The sequence below is a fragment of the Oryza sativa genome, chromosome 1 (assembly GCF_034140825.1).
Source record: "Oryza sativa Japonica Group chromosome 1, ASM3414082v1".
Taxonomy (NCBI): domain Eukaryota; kingdom Viridiplantae; phylum Streptophyta; class Magnoliopsida; order Poales; family Poaceae; genus Oryza; species Oryza sativa.
The window spans coordinates 39043407-39058560 of record NC_089035.1 but is presented as its reverse complement, the minus strand read 5'-3'; the positions used below and the strand labels follow the sequence as shown (position 1 = coordinate 39058560).

Here is a 15154-nt window from a genome sequence, read left to right as displayed (position 1 = left end):
AAACTTTGCTACATGTGAAGGAAATATAAAACAATAAATTAAGTAATTGAATTTATAAAAATATGAAGGACAAAAGCAGGATAAAAGTTTGCATATACACATTTTTTAATTTATGGTAGTCATATGTAAATTTATCAAACACATTTTTAAAATAAGCATGTTATAAATTTAGCAAGTTTTTTATAGGAACTTTATGGTACTAAACTAATTTATATTGAAAAACATAAAACTTAAAATATGTTTTTCACACACACTCTAAATAATATGCACCAGGTACACTAACGAGAGCGCCAACCGGCGTGCCCATATTTTAGTCATGCAAATAATTCGTGTCAATGATATAATGAGCGTAGTTGTATGAAGCATGACCTTAATTTCCCCAGCTACCCCTTGTTCAATTTTCCTACCTACTATTATCCCAACCACCACTCATTTATCATTTCTCTAAAAACTAATATTATATTCATAAAAGGTCAAAGCCACGTAACCACGTCACATGTCAGAGTTATGCATGAGTCAGATCCCAAACGTAGCAAGAGAATACAATAAAATAGTAGTTTTCACCTTAAATATCTCTAATATTTTTGCATGCCTTAATGGGTTTTTTATGTATAATGGTTTATTTTTATCTAAAGGCATAGCCAGGGTTTCACTTATAGCACGATAATCGCGCGATTATCATGGTTATCGCGCTTATCACGAGGGTACGTAGGGGAAATCGGCGATATAGTTTGGATGAATTTTGACCAAATTCAAAATTCTAGAAAAAATCGAAAAAAACTGAAAAAATTCATAGATGTAGTTGTTGATTTGTAATTGCCAATGGTGAAGAAATTATTTGAAATAGAGTAAGCTAAATTCAAATTTGAGGGCAAAACCAAAAATGGTTTACAAATTGAAAAAGGAAGAGGATATTGGGCCTTAAGTATCCTACATATTCTTCAAATTATTCTCAATTTCTAGTTTTCTACACATATTCAACCGTATTTTTAATTTTTTTTACCCTATTTATTTTACATTTACATGATTTCAGCTATACAACCCGCGATAACCGTGCGAATATCGCGATTATCGCGCTACCGCGGGGTGGCGATAACCCCGGCCCAAACGATAAGGTAAACCCTGGGCATAGCTTGGTTTTGTTCCATAGATTTTTTTTTCTTACAAATAAGCACGATGTGAACACTCTACCTCCTATGGACACCCTCGCGGAAATAATTTTTTACCAGGAAACAGTGGGGGAGTCCCCCACGGTAATTTCATTAATAAAAAGAAAAATTGTACAAATTAATTACAAGTTATCAATCCATGATTGAAGAAAAGGTTTGAAAGCTACTCTAAGCCTAGTTAAATGTAGACTTAGTTCCTCCTTGAGACTTGATTTCCACCTTGGGAGGGAGGGAGAAATACTATTAAAGATCATATCATTCCTCTGCTTCCACAGAAGCCAAGCAGCCACCAGAAAAATTTCCATAAAACAGTTTGGAGAGATATTTCTCGCGGAAACAATTAGTCGTTAGTACGAGCACCATGCCAAGTCTAAGATCTTAACATAGGTGGACAGGTTCCATGACAAGGATCATAATCAATTGAGCTACTATCACTCCACTTGCTCTACTAAATTTTGGTAGCAAATCAAACACTTGACATTTTGATAATTCTTAATATTATCTACTCATATTGCTGATATGATTTAGCATGAAATTGAACTTGTCTTTTTTAAGTTATAACTTATCAAAACTTGGAACGATTTATAAGTGTTGGGTTTGGGGATGAGGTAGGATGAGTTAGACCCATTTCTTTTTTTTAGGATGGATGATCCTATCTATCCGTTTGACATAAGGGGTGGGGTGATCATAATTTTTTATTTAAGGGATAGCTTATATGTTAGTGAGAGAAAAAAATGGGTTGGATTGGTCCGTCGGCTTTTAAGGGATATGACTAATCGGACTCTGATGGGAATATTCCCTTTCAAGACTTCTTCGCTTAATCCCCTCCAAAAGGGATCGGAGGAGATTTGAAGAGGAATAATTCCACGTCTATTGAGTTGTTGAATAAATCCTCTCAGTCCCCTCCAATCCTTCCTTATGAGATTAACTGAACAAAGAGTCTCGGGAATTATCCATTCCACCTATCCCAAACAAAACACCCTTATAGCAACCACAATGTGGTAGTAAACCAGGTAACAAGCAATTAATGTGCCCTTACTAATAAGCATCGTTTTTTGTGCTATGTTCGGTAGAAACCAAGTAAAATATGAACATTCTTATAGGAACATGGGTAGATGAGGATTGGCATGGATAATTTTTTCAGGTGAACACTGAACCCCGCCTCATTTACCACTATATTCATACAAGTATTGTGGGGAGGGTGGCACTACCTTTTGATCATGGGATCTACCTTACTATCGAAGTCAGGCAACATACATTGCACATATCCTTAAAAATCGGTTCCACCCGACCCAACCCATTTACTTTTTGAAACCAAACGTATGCTAAAAGTACTACAACCAACTGTAATTCATTTATGTATGGAATTGAAATGGTTTAGTTGGATTTTAACTTGTGTTTAGTTCACGCTAAAATTGGAAGTTTGGTTTAAATTGGAACGATGTAATGGAAAAGTTAGAAGTTTACATGTGTATGAAAGTTTTGATGTGATGAAAAAGTTCGAAGTTTGAAGAAAAAGTTTGGAACTAAACAAGGCCAAAGGAAAAAAGTAATGTTGGTGCGGTGACAAACAGGCTATAAATTTCAAATCGTAAAATCTAAATCGAGAGCGCTCTCAATTTAGTCATAATGAGCGACCCTATCATCTAATCAGCCGTTGTCCAGATATATCTTGAAGAATCTTACTTTACTATAGTACTAATTGATCAAGCAATTAGAACAAATATTCCTATCATCTATGTTTCAAATAAAATTTTCTCTTAAATTACTCATCCGATTTACAATCCGATTACACCGTTGTGTTCATAACAATTAAATCTTTACAACAAGATCTCACATGATTATATTTTGATAAAAAATCACAAATTACTTTTATAATATATCTAAATTACTTTTAGATTTCACTAAGTTACTTCTTAAATAAATATATAAAAGTAAATTCAATAAAGTTTTAAAGTAATTAACATATATTATAGAAGTTACTTTCCTTTTGTTATAAGTTACTTCTATAATATATGTAAATTACTTTTAGGTTATATTGAATTACTTTTATATGTCCAAGAAGCAACTTAGTGGAATCTAAAAGTAATTTAGATATATTACAAAAGTAATTTATATTTTTTCATCAAAATATAATCATGTGAGATCTTGTTCTAAAGATTTAATTGTGACGAACACAACGGTGTAATCAGATTGTAGATCAGATGGGTAGTTTAAGAGAAAATTGTATTTCAAGTGTAGGTAGATAGTGTTTATCATAGATAGAGTGGTAGCTAGTTTAGACACCAGCTGTGTAGCATGTCCATTTCAAATATACTCGCCTGTGTTCCCGTGCGTTGATCTCGCTCCCCCCATACAGCCATACTACTTGGCACTTTGGCAGCACAGCCAGGAGAGCGCCACGGGGGAGGAGGAGGACGCAGAAATAGAAAGCGACCAAGAGCGGTCGCCACGCCAGATTCTCTCTCTCTCTCTCTCCCCCTTTTCTCATCTTCCTCGAGACGCCCCGCCCCGCGCCCCGCGCCTCGATCCTCGCCTCCTCCCCGCATTCACTCCCCCGAAACCCTCGCTCTCTCCCCCATCCGCCGCCGCGGCCGCAAACGACGGCGGCGGCGAGGTTCGTCGGCGGGGATTGTGGGGGGGGGGGAGAAGACGACGAGGGTTTTTTTTTTATTTTTTTTTTCTGATTATCCCCCTCGCGCGGGGGGTTTTGGGCGATGGGGAGGAGGAGCAAGCAGAAGGTGGAGGATATGGCCGAGGAGCTCTGCTTCGTCTGCAAGGACGGCGGCGACATCCGCGTTTGCGACTTCAAGTGAGCTTCGCCTCCTCCCCCCTCCTCACTATTTTTTTTTGGTTCGGTTCGTGGTTTTGTGCTGTCGCTATCTCCTCTGTTGGAAAAAAAATGGTTGGAATTGAGGTTTGTTCTGTTGGGGGGAATGTGTGCAATGCGGGTTTTTGGTAGATGGTGGGTGCAGTGGCTGCTGCATGCAGAATTCAGTTCTGTGGTGCCCTTGGAAGTTGGAACAGTATCGTCGGGATCATTTCCAATCGATTGGTGACAGTGTAGCTAGCTAATTGTGCCTTGTTATGCTTTTCAGGAACTGCCTCAAGGGTTATCATCCACACTGTGTGGGGAAGGAGGAAAGCTTCCTTGATTCTGCCGAACAGTTCATTTGTGGTGAGCGCCTTTTGTTTTTTTCCCCCAGTATTTCAACCATACTTAGCTGCTATCTGAATTAGCACGACATTGCAATACCCATTATGCTGCCTGCCCATGTTTGGTTACCTCATTCATTTGGTTTGACCAAGTATCCTAAATCATGTCCTGCCTTTGTGGAATTGCCAATGCCCCTTTCTTTTTCCTAGAAAAAAAAATCGGCTGCTGGATGCTTAACCTTTCATTTATTAGTAGTGAATGGGCTTCAGTATCTTGGACAAAAAACTTGGGAGGATTAATTGCTCAGTAGTTTTTATGTAGCATAGACATAACTAAAAGGAAGGTGTTTAGCATATAATCTGTCAGAAATAAGCTGCAAAGTACTTTTGTGAGCTAGCAGTACTATGCATTTTTTGGATTTCATTTTTCTGTTCTTGGAGTGCCTCTTTCAACTTCTACCATGTGGTACAATAATGCTATTCATTCTTGAGCCTAACTTTTACTATTTGCAGAATTGCACAAATGTGTTAGCTGCAAAAGGAATTCAGAATATCATTGTTTGTGTTGTCCAAGTTCCTCTGTATGCGGTGAATGCCTTGGAAAAGTTGAATTTGCACAATTTAGGAAGCAGAGCCAGACCAAAGGATTATGCAATAACTGTTTAAAGTTGGCATTGTTTGTTGAGAAGAACTCTGAAGCTAATTCTGATGGGGTAAGTGCATGTGGATCCTTTTACAGTTTTTGAATTATAGCATTTATTTTCCATTTTTCTGGAGGTAGTACTCCCTCCATCCAAAAGTCTTGAGCCTTTTTCATTTCCTGGTTTTTCCAAATGAGATAGACATATTTGTAGTCTCCATGCATCTGAGGCTTAAGTGAAGGGGTTGTTTTATTGTTTTACAGTGCTAAATTAAATTGTTGAGTGGAACCCAAGCAACCACCTTAATACTTATTGGTTGCATGCACATATAGTTTCTTCGTCTTTGTTACATGAGGATGAGTTAATTTCTCCTTGGTCTTGATGACAAAAGAAATATGCCTTAGACCTTTGGATGGAGGGTTAAGCTTCCACCAATCCCCTGCCACTCCATGCCTGCCATTAGTCAATCCTTGAAAAAAAATTCAATGGCCTAGTACAGTAGTGCCTACCATAGGTCCATTAACCTTGTATTTATCTGTTTATTGTTCCTCTGGCATAATTTGTCTGGGTAGTTTCCACAAAAATGTCAGTTGACCTCTCCATATATCTGGTCTTTTTCTGATTACTGTTCATGTGCATCCCTAGGAAACAGTTGAATTCAGATATACGGAGAACTATCTTGTTCTGTTTAAAGACTACTGGGAAACTATTAAAGACAATGAAGGCTTGGCATTGATTGATTTGCAGCAAGCCAATATTTGTCTTAGAACAAGCTTAAGCTGTAAACAAGGAAGGGATTCAGAGAAACCCCCAGATGAAGATTACAGGGCAGATAAGAATTCATTGAGTGTTAATGATGGCGCTGAACAACCATTCCCGGTTGATGTAAAGGTCCAACCAAGTGAAGCAAAAATGTCACTGAAGAGAAAGAAGTCAAACAAGAAAACATATGTCGGTTGGGGTTCAAAAGAGCTAATTGAATTCCTGTCATGTATTGGCAAGGATACAACTAAACCTCTTGATGAATTTATACTTACTGGAGTTGTTAAGGAGTACATCCAGCAGAAGAATCTATTCAAGGACAGGAAAAGAAAATCTGTCATTTGTGATGATAAGCTTCATTCTTTGTTCAGGAAAAGAAAAGTGAAGTCAAATATGATTCTTAACTTGCTGGAAATACATCTTGCGGCAAATGCTGCTTCAGAGGATGATTTTCTCGATGATTCTGAGGATGATGAAGGCCGAATTATGAGAAAAAGGCCTTGTAATACTTTAAAGGCGGCAGAGACTTCTGAGAGGGATCCAAAGAGAAACAAGAAATGCTTTGCAGCTCTTAATCACAATAACTTAAAGTTAATTTATTTGAGAAGAACTCTAATTATGAATCTTATGGGCCAAGACACATTTGAACAGAAAGTTGTTGGAAGTTTGGTTAGAGTCAAGAATGATGACAATCATTATAGTTATCAGATGCCTAAAAAACACTACCAGCTTGGCCTAGTAACAGGTAATCAACTACAGGCAGTCTTCTCAAGTTTTGAACTTTGATGGTTTCTGTAATTTTTGTCAGGCATGTATAGCATATCTGTAGTATTGCAGTGGAAGACCAAATCATCTTTTTTCTTCATTAACCAGCAAGCCAAAAATTATTTTGTTTTCTTTTAGATGAAAACCATTTTAGTGCTACATTCATATTTCATGCATTGGCCTATATGCTGTACTATCTATCCTCCAGGAAGGATATGACTTTCTCACCATGTTGAAAACATCCATAACAGGCATTAGGAAATCTCCACAAGAATACAAGATAAAGGACAAACGTACAGATATTCTTTTATGTGTTTCCAATCTGTGGGATGACATCAAGATCTCCATGTTGTCTGAAGAGGACATAGAGGAGGTATGATTCTTTTCCTAGTGTACTGATATAAAATGGAATGAGTACTACCATTATGATCAAGTAGGCCGTTATTACTCCCATTTGATACTATAATGTAACACACATACCAAGAAATCTTAACTTTGAAGTAATATGGAGTATTTTATAATCAAACCATGATTTCCTATTTTGTGAGTTATTCTTATGGTCCTTGGGAGGTACTAGTACCTCTTGGTGCCTCCCAAGAACCACCGAAAAAAGAAACTGCCCGATTCGATGTCGTAGTAGCATGCGCATCTAGCAAGGATAAGCAAAGTCTACTCTTTTGAATATTATTAGTGTGCCAGACTAATATCGGGACAGAGGAAGTGTCTTACTTTCTTTATTCTACATTGTTCTGTCCACTCAAAATATTTCCCTGAATAGTTGATGTGGTCAAACACTTCCTTTTGCGCTCTTGATAACAGGACGAGTGTAATGATCTCCTTCTGTTGGCTAAAAAAGGACTCTTCAAAAGACCTACTGTTGTAAGTTCATGTTATGAAAAGCTTCCTTTTCCTAGTTGCAGTCCCCGACAGCAGCAATGATATATTCTGTGATGTATATTTACATATATAACTTTAGTGATGAAATAATATATTGTTTTCTGGGATTGTTTTTAACAGTGGAGACATCCTTGTTGATGTTCATGCTGATGTGCATGCCATGTTGGGTGGATCTCTTTTTATATAGTAATATAGCCCTCTCAACCTGCTGCTACTTAACTTATGCATGTTGGTCTGTCTGAGTCGCTGAATGTGCATGTGTAATACGAACTGCATGTCTACTTTTATACATGTAACCACTAACCACTTAATTTGGGTCTTATTGTGTTGCCTGGACTTGTGCATTCACACTTACATGGCTAAAACATTTATCTTCTATGTGAGTCAGCTTATTTACTTCAGTTTTCACTTATTAGTTTCTGTGAGCTAAAAAAAACAACAACAGTTTATTCAGTTTCTCGTTTTTTCTTGAGCACCGTGCAGTTGTGCATTTCTAAACTCCTCTTTTACTGCTCTGGGTCTGGATTTTTGATAGGCTGATTTAGAAGAGAAAGCTGCAAGTATACATGTGGACATCGTGAATCATGTAAGTGAACTCTGAATTGATTTCCGTGGAATTTTATTATGCTTTATTTTTGAGTTTAGAAATGGAAAGCTCAATAACAAATTGGTTGTCTGAGGCAATTTTAAAAGAGCGGAAGTGGCTTTACATCTTATTGACTGCCCTAGTGAATGACTCAGCAAGAGATCCTTAACTTCCTATCTTTAGTTCTTAACTACAAAATAAATACCCTATATAATTGACATTAGCTTGTTTTCAAACTTGTGACCTATTTTAAATTATTGCCCTTTTGATAAAAATATGTTTTGCACTTATATTTTGGTTTGATACTTAAGTATTGTCTATATCCTAATCTTGTTCTGCAGTAGGTCGAGGTACTGTCTGTTCCCTTCTCTGGAAATAATCTTGATGTTTGACTCCTTATGCTATCTTCATTCCAAATTAAATTTCTTAATTTTAGACACAGTTTGAAACCTGAAAGCAAATTGTTATAGCAAACTAAATACTTTTGTGGTTCCTACAATACAATGATTGACAAGGTTTCCCTTTTTTCAGTGGATTGATAGAGAACTTATGAGACTGGAAAAGGAGATCGAAAGAGCACATGAGAAGGGTTGGCGCCAAGAATATCCTTCCAAATTGTCTTTTATTTGTGGCAATAAACTTGTACTCCCTCCGTCCCAATATATAGCAACCTATGATGGGTCTCATCCTAGGTTGCTATATATTGGGACGGAGGGAGTAGTTGTTAAGGGTTTGTCTGATTTTCTTATTGGACTGCTGCCAGCATTTTTTCCTTGTAACATGGAAGAATTTTATTATAGTTATTCCTTGACCAACTCTATTTTAACATTGCATGAACTATTTAATAAAAAAAGACTTCTAAGCACACAAGACGAAAGACAACGTCGTCTTGCAGAGGTCCCAGAAGCTATTCCAGATACAGAAGAGAGTAAAAGGGATGAATTTGGAGTTGCTGCAAGCAACCATCTTGAAGAAAACAAAGGTTCAAAACCTTGAAATTTTGGCTCTTCTATTTTTTTTTCGTGAACGCAAATTTTGGCTCTTCTATGAAACATATTTTCCTTCCCATCTGTTTTACGCTAATAATTGTGCAAAGTGATACATCATGTAGGTGCTATTTTGCTCTTCTGATCTATGTCCATCTAGAGGTTGAAAACAGTAATTCAATTTAGAGCAAATTTCATTTTCTTATGGAAAACTATCAATGAAATACCACGAGGAAGTAGTTTCACAAAAGTACAACTATAGTTGCATACAGTGTTGCAAAACTACATTTTAAGGATAATGCAAACGTTCTTTTGTAAAACAGTATGCAACCCAATGTAAGTGTTTTGAAACTATTGTTAAAAGTGTGGTTCTTTGAATATTTTTGCATTAAAAGCATAGGATTGTGAAATTTACTCGTTTGAATATCTCATTGACTTAATTTTGCTCCTTTCTTTACCATTGTGTTTGTTTGTATTCTATACTCTCTATTTTATGCGTTGAGTTGGCAGATAGATTGGTCATGGTTATTAAACTCTTTTCTTATTTAGCTTCACAATCATCCCTGCAGAGGCATTTAAGCAGAAAAATCCTGAGACCTTACATGCATGAAGTCATTTGTTCCGTGTGATCATTTTGAAATACCAACTTGGAATTGAATTCTTTCACTAGTTATTTTCCAGTTGCAGATACAGAATGTATACATCTTGTCAAATTAATTCAATAAAAATATTATGTTTTAAAAGTTATCCTCACTTAATTCTTTACAAATATTTGGGATTTTACAGTTTTAAAAGTAAATTATGGATCTGTTACATTTTTAAAATTAATGCTGGATTTGTTACTTTTTTGAACAAATACTGGATTTGTTTGCAATACATCATGGGGGTTGCTTGACATTGGCTGCTGCTCTGCTTACCTAGGTAGAGTAGTATATAGAGTAGTACTGTAGCTAACTTGCACACACAAGATGGTTTTGTATTACAATTCACATCTGCTCTGTTTACCTTTTGAAGCTACTAATTTAACATTATTCTATGGATGTAACATATAGTTTATAGTTCTAATTGCCTCCAATACTCAGCACTCAGCAGTGCAAGAACAAACTCGAGTTCATTAGTTTCGCATGCACTAAGAGCTGTTCCCTGCAAATCTGCTGTAACCATCCATACTTGAGACTGGTGGAGGAGCATATAAGACACATCAGTAGTATGTTTTCGTTATGTCACAAAAGGGTGGCCAGCTTAAAACTCAAGTGCCATCAGGTTCTTTAGATTCTCAATTATCACAGAACAATACAGAAATCTCTACTATTATAAAAATTGAAGATGTTTTTGCTGGTACTTTGGTACGTCATCCGTGTATGAGTCGGTTTTTAAGTTCGTTCGCTTTTGGAAATACAGATCTGTAGTTGAGTCGGGTTTTAAGTGCGTTCGCTTTTGGAAATATAGAAGGAATCGTATAAGAAATCTTTTTAAATGAACTCGCATGCTAACTTGAGATGATTGGACTCCTAATTGCAGCTCATGATTTTCTAGAAAAATATATATCCAAGTGAATTTTCACAGTGAATTTCACCTTAACTAAACCGTATAACAATAATAAGATTAAAATAGTTTTCACCCGTTGCAAGGCACGGACATTTTTTCTAGTATAACTATAAAATAGCAGATCATACTGTAATCTTAGCACAGTAATTTTGCTGCAAGTTTACTGCAGCAACCGAAGGGTCATTGATGATGCCCTGCCAACTTGTATTTTAATGTAATCTTGACTTGATAAGCTTGATAAGTGGGTTTAGGCCAGTTTGTCATAATATGCTGCTGATTTTTTTGTGGCATGCAATCTACCTGTATGGACATGGATCATACGAAACACTGATTTTGTGTGTCAAAACAAGTATTAAATCCTAGTTGTAAGTAGATATATGGCATGTACAAAATTGATGCTATAATCTTTTTTTTTTCTAGAAAATAATGCTTTCGCTTTGTTTACATATATATTGTAGATCCTAATAAGTTCTTGAATTATCTGAACCACAATAATAACAAGATCGATGGTTTACAGCATTTTTCTAGTTCATATTATTGTAGTAGTTTCTAACTAGTCAAGAGTGAATGTGAGTGGTAACTCTTTCTTGTCAGCTTTGCCCATCGAGTGTTCCTTTCCATTTCGTGTATTTGCTATTAGGCACTTGTACCTTCCCCCCTAATTTGGTTGCTATTATGTAATGTAGTTTTTAGTATTATGTGGAAAGTGGAACTAATGGCGGGCTTGCTTTTGCCATTAAGAGTTCCATTCCATTTGTGGTATTTCTATTATGTACATGTACCTTTTTCCCTAAAATAGTTGCTATTATGTACTGTAGTTTTTTTTTTGTTATTATGTGGAATTTGTAACTGATAGCAGGTTTGCTTGCTCTCTTTTAACACTGAGACCTTATTAAGAGTTATCTTTTATCATCTCCAGGTGCAACAGGGCATGTACCTAATTCTGTGAAAGTTCTAATGGAGGATTCACGAGGTTTGTTTTCATAACAATCAGATATGGTCTGTGCAGTTAATGCTTAGAAGAATAACTGTACTTTGTGCTTGACATTTAATAAATTGCTATTCACATCTCTTATCTTTCCCTTGTAGGCTAGTTGTTATTTTGAACTTGGTCGTTAGTATTAGATAGAACTAAAGCACTTGCTCTATTTTAACACTGAGACCTTAATAAGAGTTTTACTTCTCTCATCTCCAGGTGCAACAGGGCATATAGCTGATTCTGTGAAAGTACTTATGGAGGGTTTACCAGGAGGTTTGTTTTCTAGCAATCAGATATGTACTGTGCAGCTAATGCTTAGAAGATAACTGTACTTCTGTACTTTGTGTTTGTTCTGCATTTCTGCAAATGTTTGGTTCAAGGTGCACCTAATGATTTGTCAGTATGGTTATAGTCCTTTCCCCCCTCTTCGTGCTTCGGGGGAAGGTTTTGGGGGGGGGGGGATTTGCTATTTGTTACTCTTGTCTTTCCCTCATACATTGGTTGTTATTTTGAACTTAGTTGCTAGTATTAGAGTGAACCAATGGAGGTCACATTATTTTTTATGTGCTGAGATCTGCGCCCTTGTCTCCAGGTGCAACAGCACGAGTAGCTGATGTTTTCAATGTTGATATGGCTAAATCACAAGGTTTGTATTACTAAATCAGTCATGATTTTTTTGCGGTAGTTGACACTTTTCTGAATATTTCTACCTATATTCACTATGTTTACTTCATTATTTGTTTTTTACAAGTTTTATCTAAGCTTTTGTTTGAGCTTTTTTCTCTCCTCATGTTTCATTGTATCTGATATTATTTTGAACTTCAGTTGTTAGCAGTAGATGGAACAGCCTCAGCCCAGCCTGCTCTCTTTTTAAATTCTAAGTCGCTGCCTATCCTTCTTATTTCTAAGTGCAAAAATGCAAGTAGCTGAACCTTTGAAAGTTGCTATAGAGAAATCACCGGAAGGTTTTGTTTCATGTCAGTGTGATTGGTGCTTTGTTTTGATCATGTCTCTACCTTATCTAATATTTCCAAATGATCATGTTTTGCCCCTTTTCTCCTCAAATATCTTTTCTTTGGAACAGATTAATCTTGATTCTTGAGATAGATGTAACTAATGATGTTTTACCTTCTTTAATTTCTTTGTTCAAGATGCATCAGGGCAAGTAACTGATTACTTGGAGGTTGTTGAAGAGGAAACTCCAGAAGGTTATTCTGCGCCTCTGCCTTTTCTCAAATATTTTTTCTTCGAACAGATTAATCTTGATATGGATGTAACCAATGGAAGGTTTTATCTCCTTTCCTTTTTCGGCTTCAGATGCATCAGGACAAGTAGCTGATATCTTGGACGTTGTTGAAGAGGAACCTCCAGAAGGTTATTCTGTGCCTCTGCCTTCTCCTCAAATATTTTTTCTTCAAACAGAATAATCTTGATATAGATGCAACCAATGGAAGGTTTTATCTCCTTTTCTTTTTGGGCTTCAGATGCATCAGGACAAGTAGCTGATATCTTGGAGCTTGTTGAAGAGGAAACTTCAGAAGGTTATTCTGTGCCTCTGCCTTTTCTCTAATATTTTTTCTTCGAATAGATTAATCTTGATATAGATGTAACCAATGGAAGGTTATATCTCCTTTCCTTTTTTTGGCTTCAGATGCATCAGGACAAGTAGCTAGTATCTTGGAGGTTGTTGAAGAGGAAACTCCAGAAGGTTTGTTTTTTCATTAAACAATCATATAATATTTTGGGTATCATAGCTGGCTAACTGCTACTTGGGTTGCCTCTAGGAGCAGAGCATCTGAGCAAGTAGATACTACTTGTGAAGTTGCTTTGGAATGTACTCTATAATTGATTCTTTGAACCCCACTTTCATCTATTGATGTAGTAGCACACTGCTTTTGTGTTGAAACAGATATGAAAATATCATATAACTTCCAATCTTAACAAATACAATCAACCCAATCTAAAAACTGAACATATACATAAAGGGAATAAAAGGGGAAACTATTACTGTTGAGTTTTGGAGTTCAAATATCCATGGTGGTTTATCATACTAAGGACTATTTCCACTGTTTGTTTTAGGATTTTTTTTCAAGCTAATTAAACACCCAAATTAGAATTCAGCATGATAGCACTTAATCAGGGTTAAGCACCAGATGAATCCCCTAAAGATCTCTATTGAGCGTAAATCAATGAACAAGCAGAAAACCTCTATGCAGCAGTATATCTCAACAGCAGTAATACCCTGTTATAACATGAAGATATGCATGTTTTCATGGGAGTAATATGCATATATCCACATACAGATAGTTTTTCTATTTACGATGATCAACAATGATCTCTGTTGTCCAGTGTGTGCTCTTGACATTCAATCCTTTCCCTGAAATATGGAAATGCATGAAATTGGCCAGCTGCTATTGTTGGATTTGCATCCTTATGGTTTCCTTTTTTATGTTATTTCATGTAGCACCTGGTAAAGACCTTTGTAATGGTGGCATTCCTGGGTCTGGACTACAAAACAAAATGCACAATGCTCAAGGTTTTCTACTCACTCCTTTTGCTAGTTATGATGGGCCTAATGAATTTCTGGAAGTTTCTAGTTGCTGCATATTGAGCTAACATTGTTCATTTATCTTTTAATTTTTCCCATCGATTATACCTTGATTCCTTGCATTTTGAGAGAGCTCAGAGGTGCTACTCTCAATCCTGTGATTGCTTTACTGTTGATTTCCTCTTCTCTAACCAAGACTAATCTTGTTTAGATGGTGGCACGGCTCAAGGCAGCGATATGTGCAATGGCGGAAATACCTCAAGGCGTCTCAATGATCGCAAGAGTGTTATCGTTATCGACTCAGACAGCGATGAAGACGAGGATCCTCACCCAGAGCAACATGAACCAGAACGTGCTGCTCCTCGGGCAGCCATGGACGTGGTCATGGCTCCCACTCATGGTGCTCCGGTAGCCATGAATGGGACTAGTGCTCCCACTCTTCCTTGTGCTAAGAGAGGCAAGAACGGGACTACCGCGCCTAAAGGCCGTGTTCCGGCTATCGCTGCACTTCACGCACTGCAATCCATGAATGCGCCAGGTGAGCATGAATACATATGGAATTACGCGGATCCTCAGGGGAAAGTGCAAGGGCCATTCACAATGGAGCATATGCGGAACTGGCACCGGAATCGTTTCTTCCCTCCGGACTTCAGGGTGTGGAGATTAGGCCAGACACAGAATGATTCCGTCCTGCTAACAGAGGCCATGGGCCTGAAATTTTCTTCTTGACCTAAATAGGCTTTTTTTTTTTCGTTCCTTGCGTTATTCAACAGTGTAGCTGAACCTTAAGCAGGCATCGCTGAAGCTTGAGTTGATGTAAATGTTTAGTTTTGGTCATAGGCGGTTCAGTGGAGATCTTTTTTTTTTCTTTAGTGATGTTTTAGCAGATTGCAATGTCTAGCAAAATTTGCTAAACAAGGCAAACAGAAATGGACAGTCGGTTTAGTGATGTTTAGCATATTCCAATGTCAGACGCTCAGAGCCCCATCAAACAAACAGCAATGGATATACTCCAGTACATAAGTTTTCACAGTTATTTATACAGCATTGGAGTAAAGGTTTATTTTATCGACTTTGCTTTTGACAATTTGTTTTTTCGATTATGTGGTCCGTTTTA

General features: G+C 37.0%; 1 protein-coding gene across 6 annotated transcripts; it reads left to right on the top strand.

The window, feature by feature from the left end:
• The first annotated feature begins 3567 nt into the window (after positions 1 to 3567).
• LOC4325008 (uncharacterized protein At5g08430) lies at positions 3568 to 15109 on the top strand. 6 transcript variants are annotated; one of them, XM_066306489.1, is made up of 18 exons: positions 3568 to 3981; positions 4268 to 4347; positions 4839 to 5038; positions 5612 to 6473; positions 6745 to 6866; positions 7313 to 7372; positions 7926 to 7976; positions 8508 to 8580; positions 8806 to 8958; positions 11430 to 11483; positions 11706 to 11762; positions 12082 to 12135; positions 12650 to 12697; positions 12807 to 12863; positions 12974 to 13030; positions 13141 to 13197; positions 13954 to 14025; positions 14249 to 15109. In XM_066306489.1, exons 1-18 carry the CDS (start codon positions 3887 to 3889, stop codon positions 14764 to 14766), a joined length of 2670 nt encoding a protein of 889 aa, XP_066162586.1. In that variant the 5' UTR covers positions 3568 to 3886; the 3' UTR covers positions 14767 to 15109. The 6 variants fall into 6 exon arrangements, with proteins under 6 accessions (XP_066162586.1, XP_066162583.1, XP_066162590.1 ...); XM_066306486.1 differs by having other exon boundaries at positions 12641 to 12697; XM_066306493.1 differs by lacking the exon at positions 12974 to 13030.
• The last annotated feature ends 45 nt before the right edge of the window (positions 15110 to 15154 follow it).

Coding starts and splice junctions, on each gene's coding strand:
- LOC4325008 (XM_066306486.1), top strand. CDS start 3,887: ATGGGGAGGAGGAGCAAGCAGAAGGTGGAGGATATGGCCGAGGAGCTC. Junction 6,867..7,312: donor CTGAAGAGGACATAGAGGAG/GTATGATTCTTT, acceptor TCTTGATAACAG/GACGAGTGTAATGATCTCCT. Junction 12,136..12,640: donor TGATATGGCTAAATCACAAG/GTTTGTATTACT, acceptor TCTTTGTTCAAG/ATGCATCAGGGCAAGTAACT.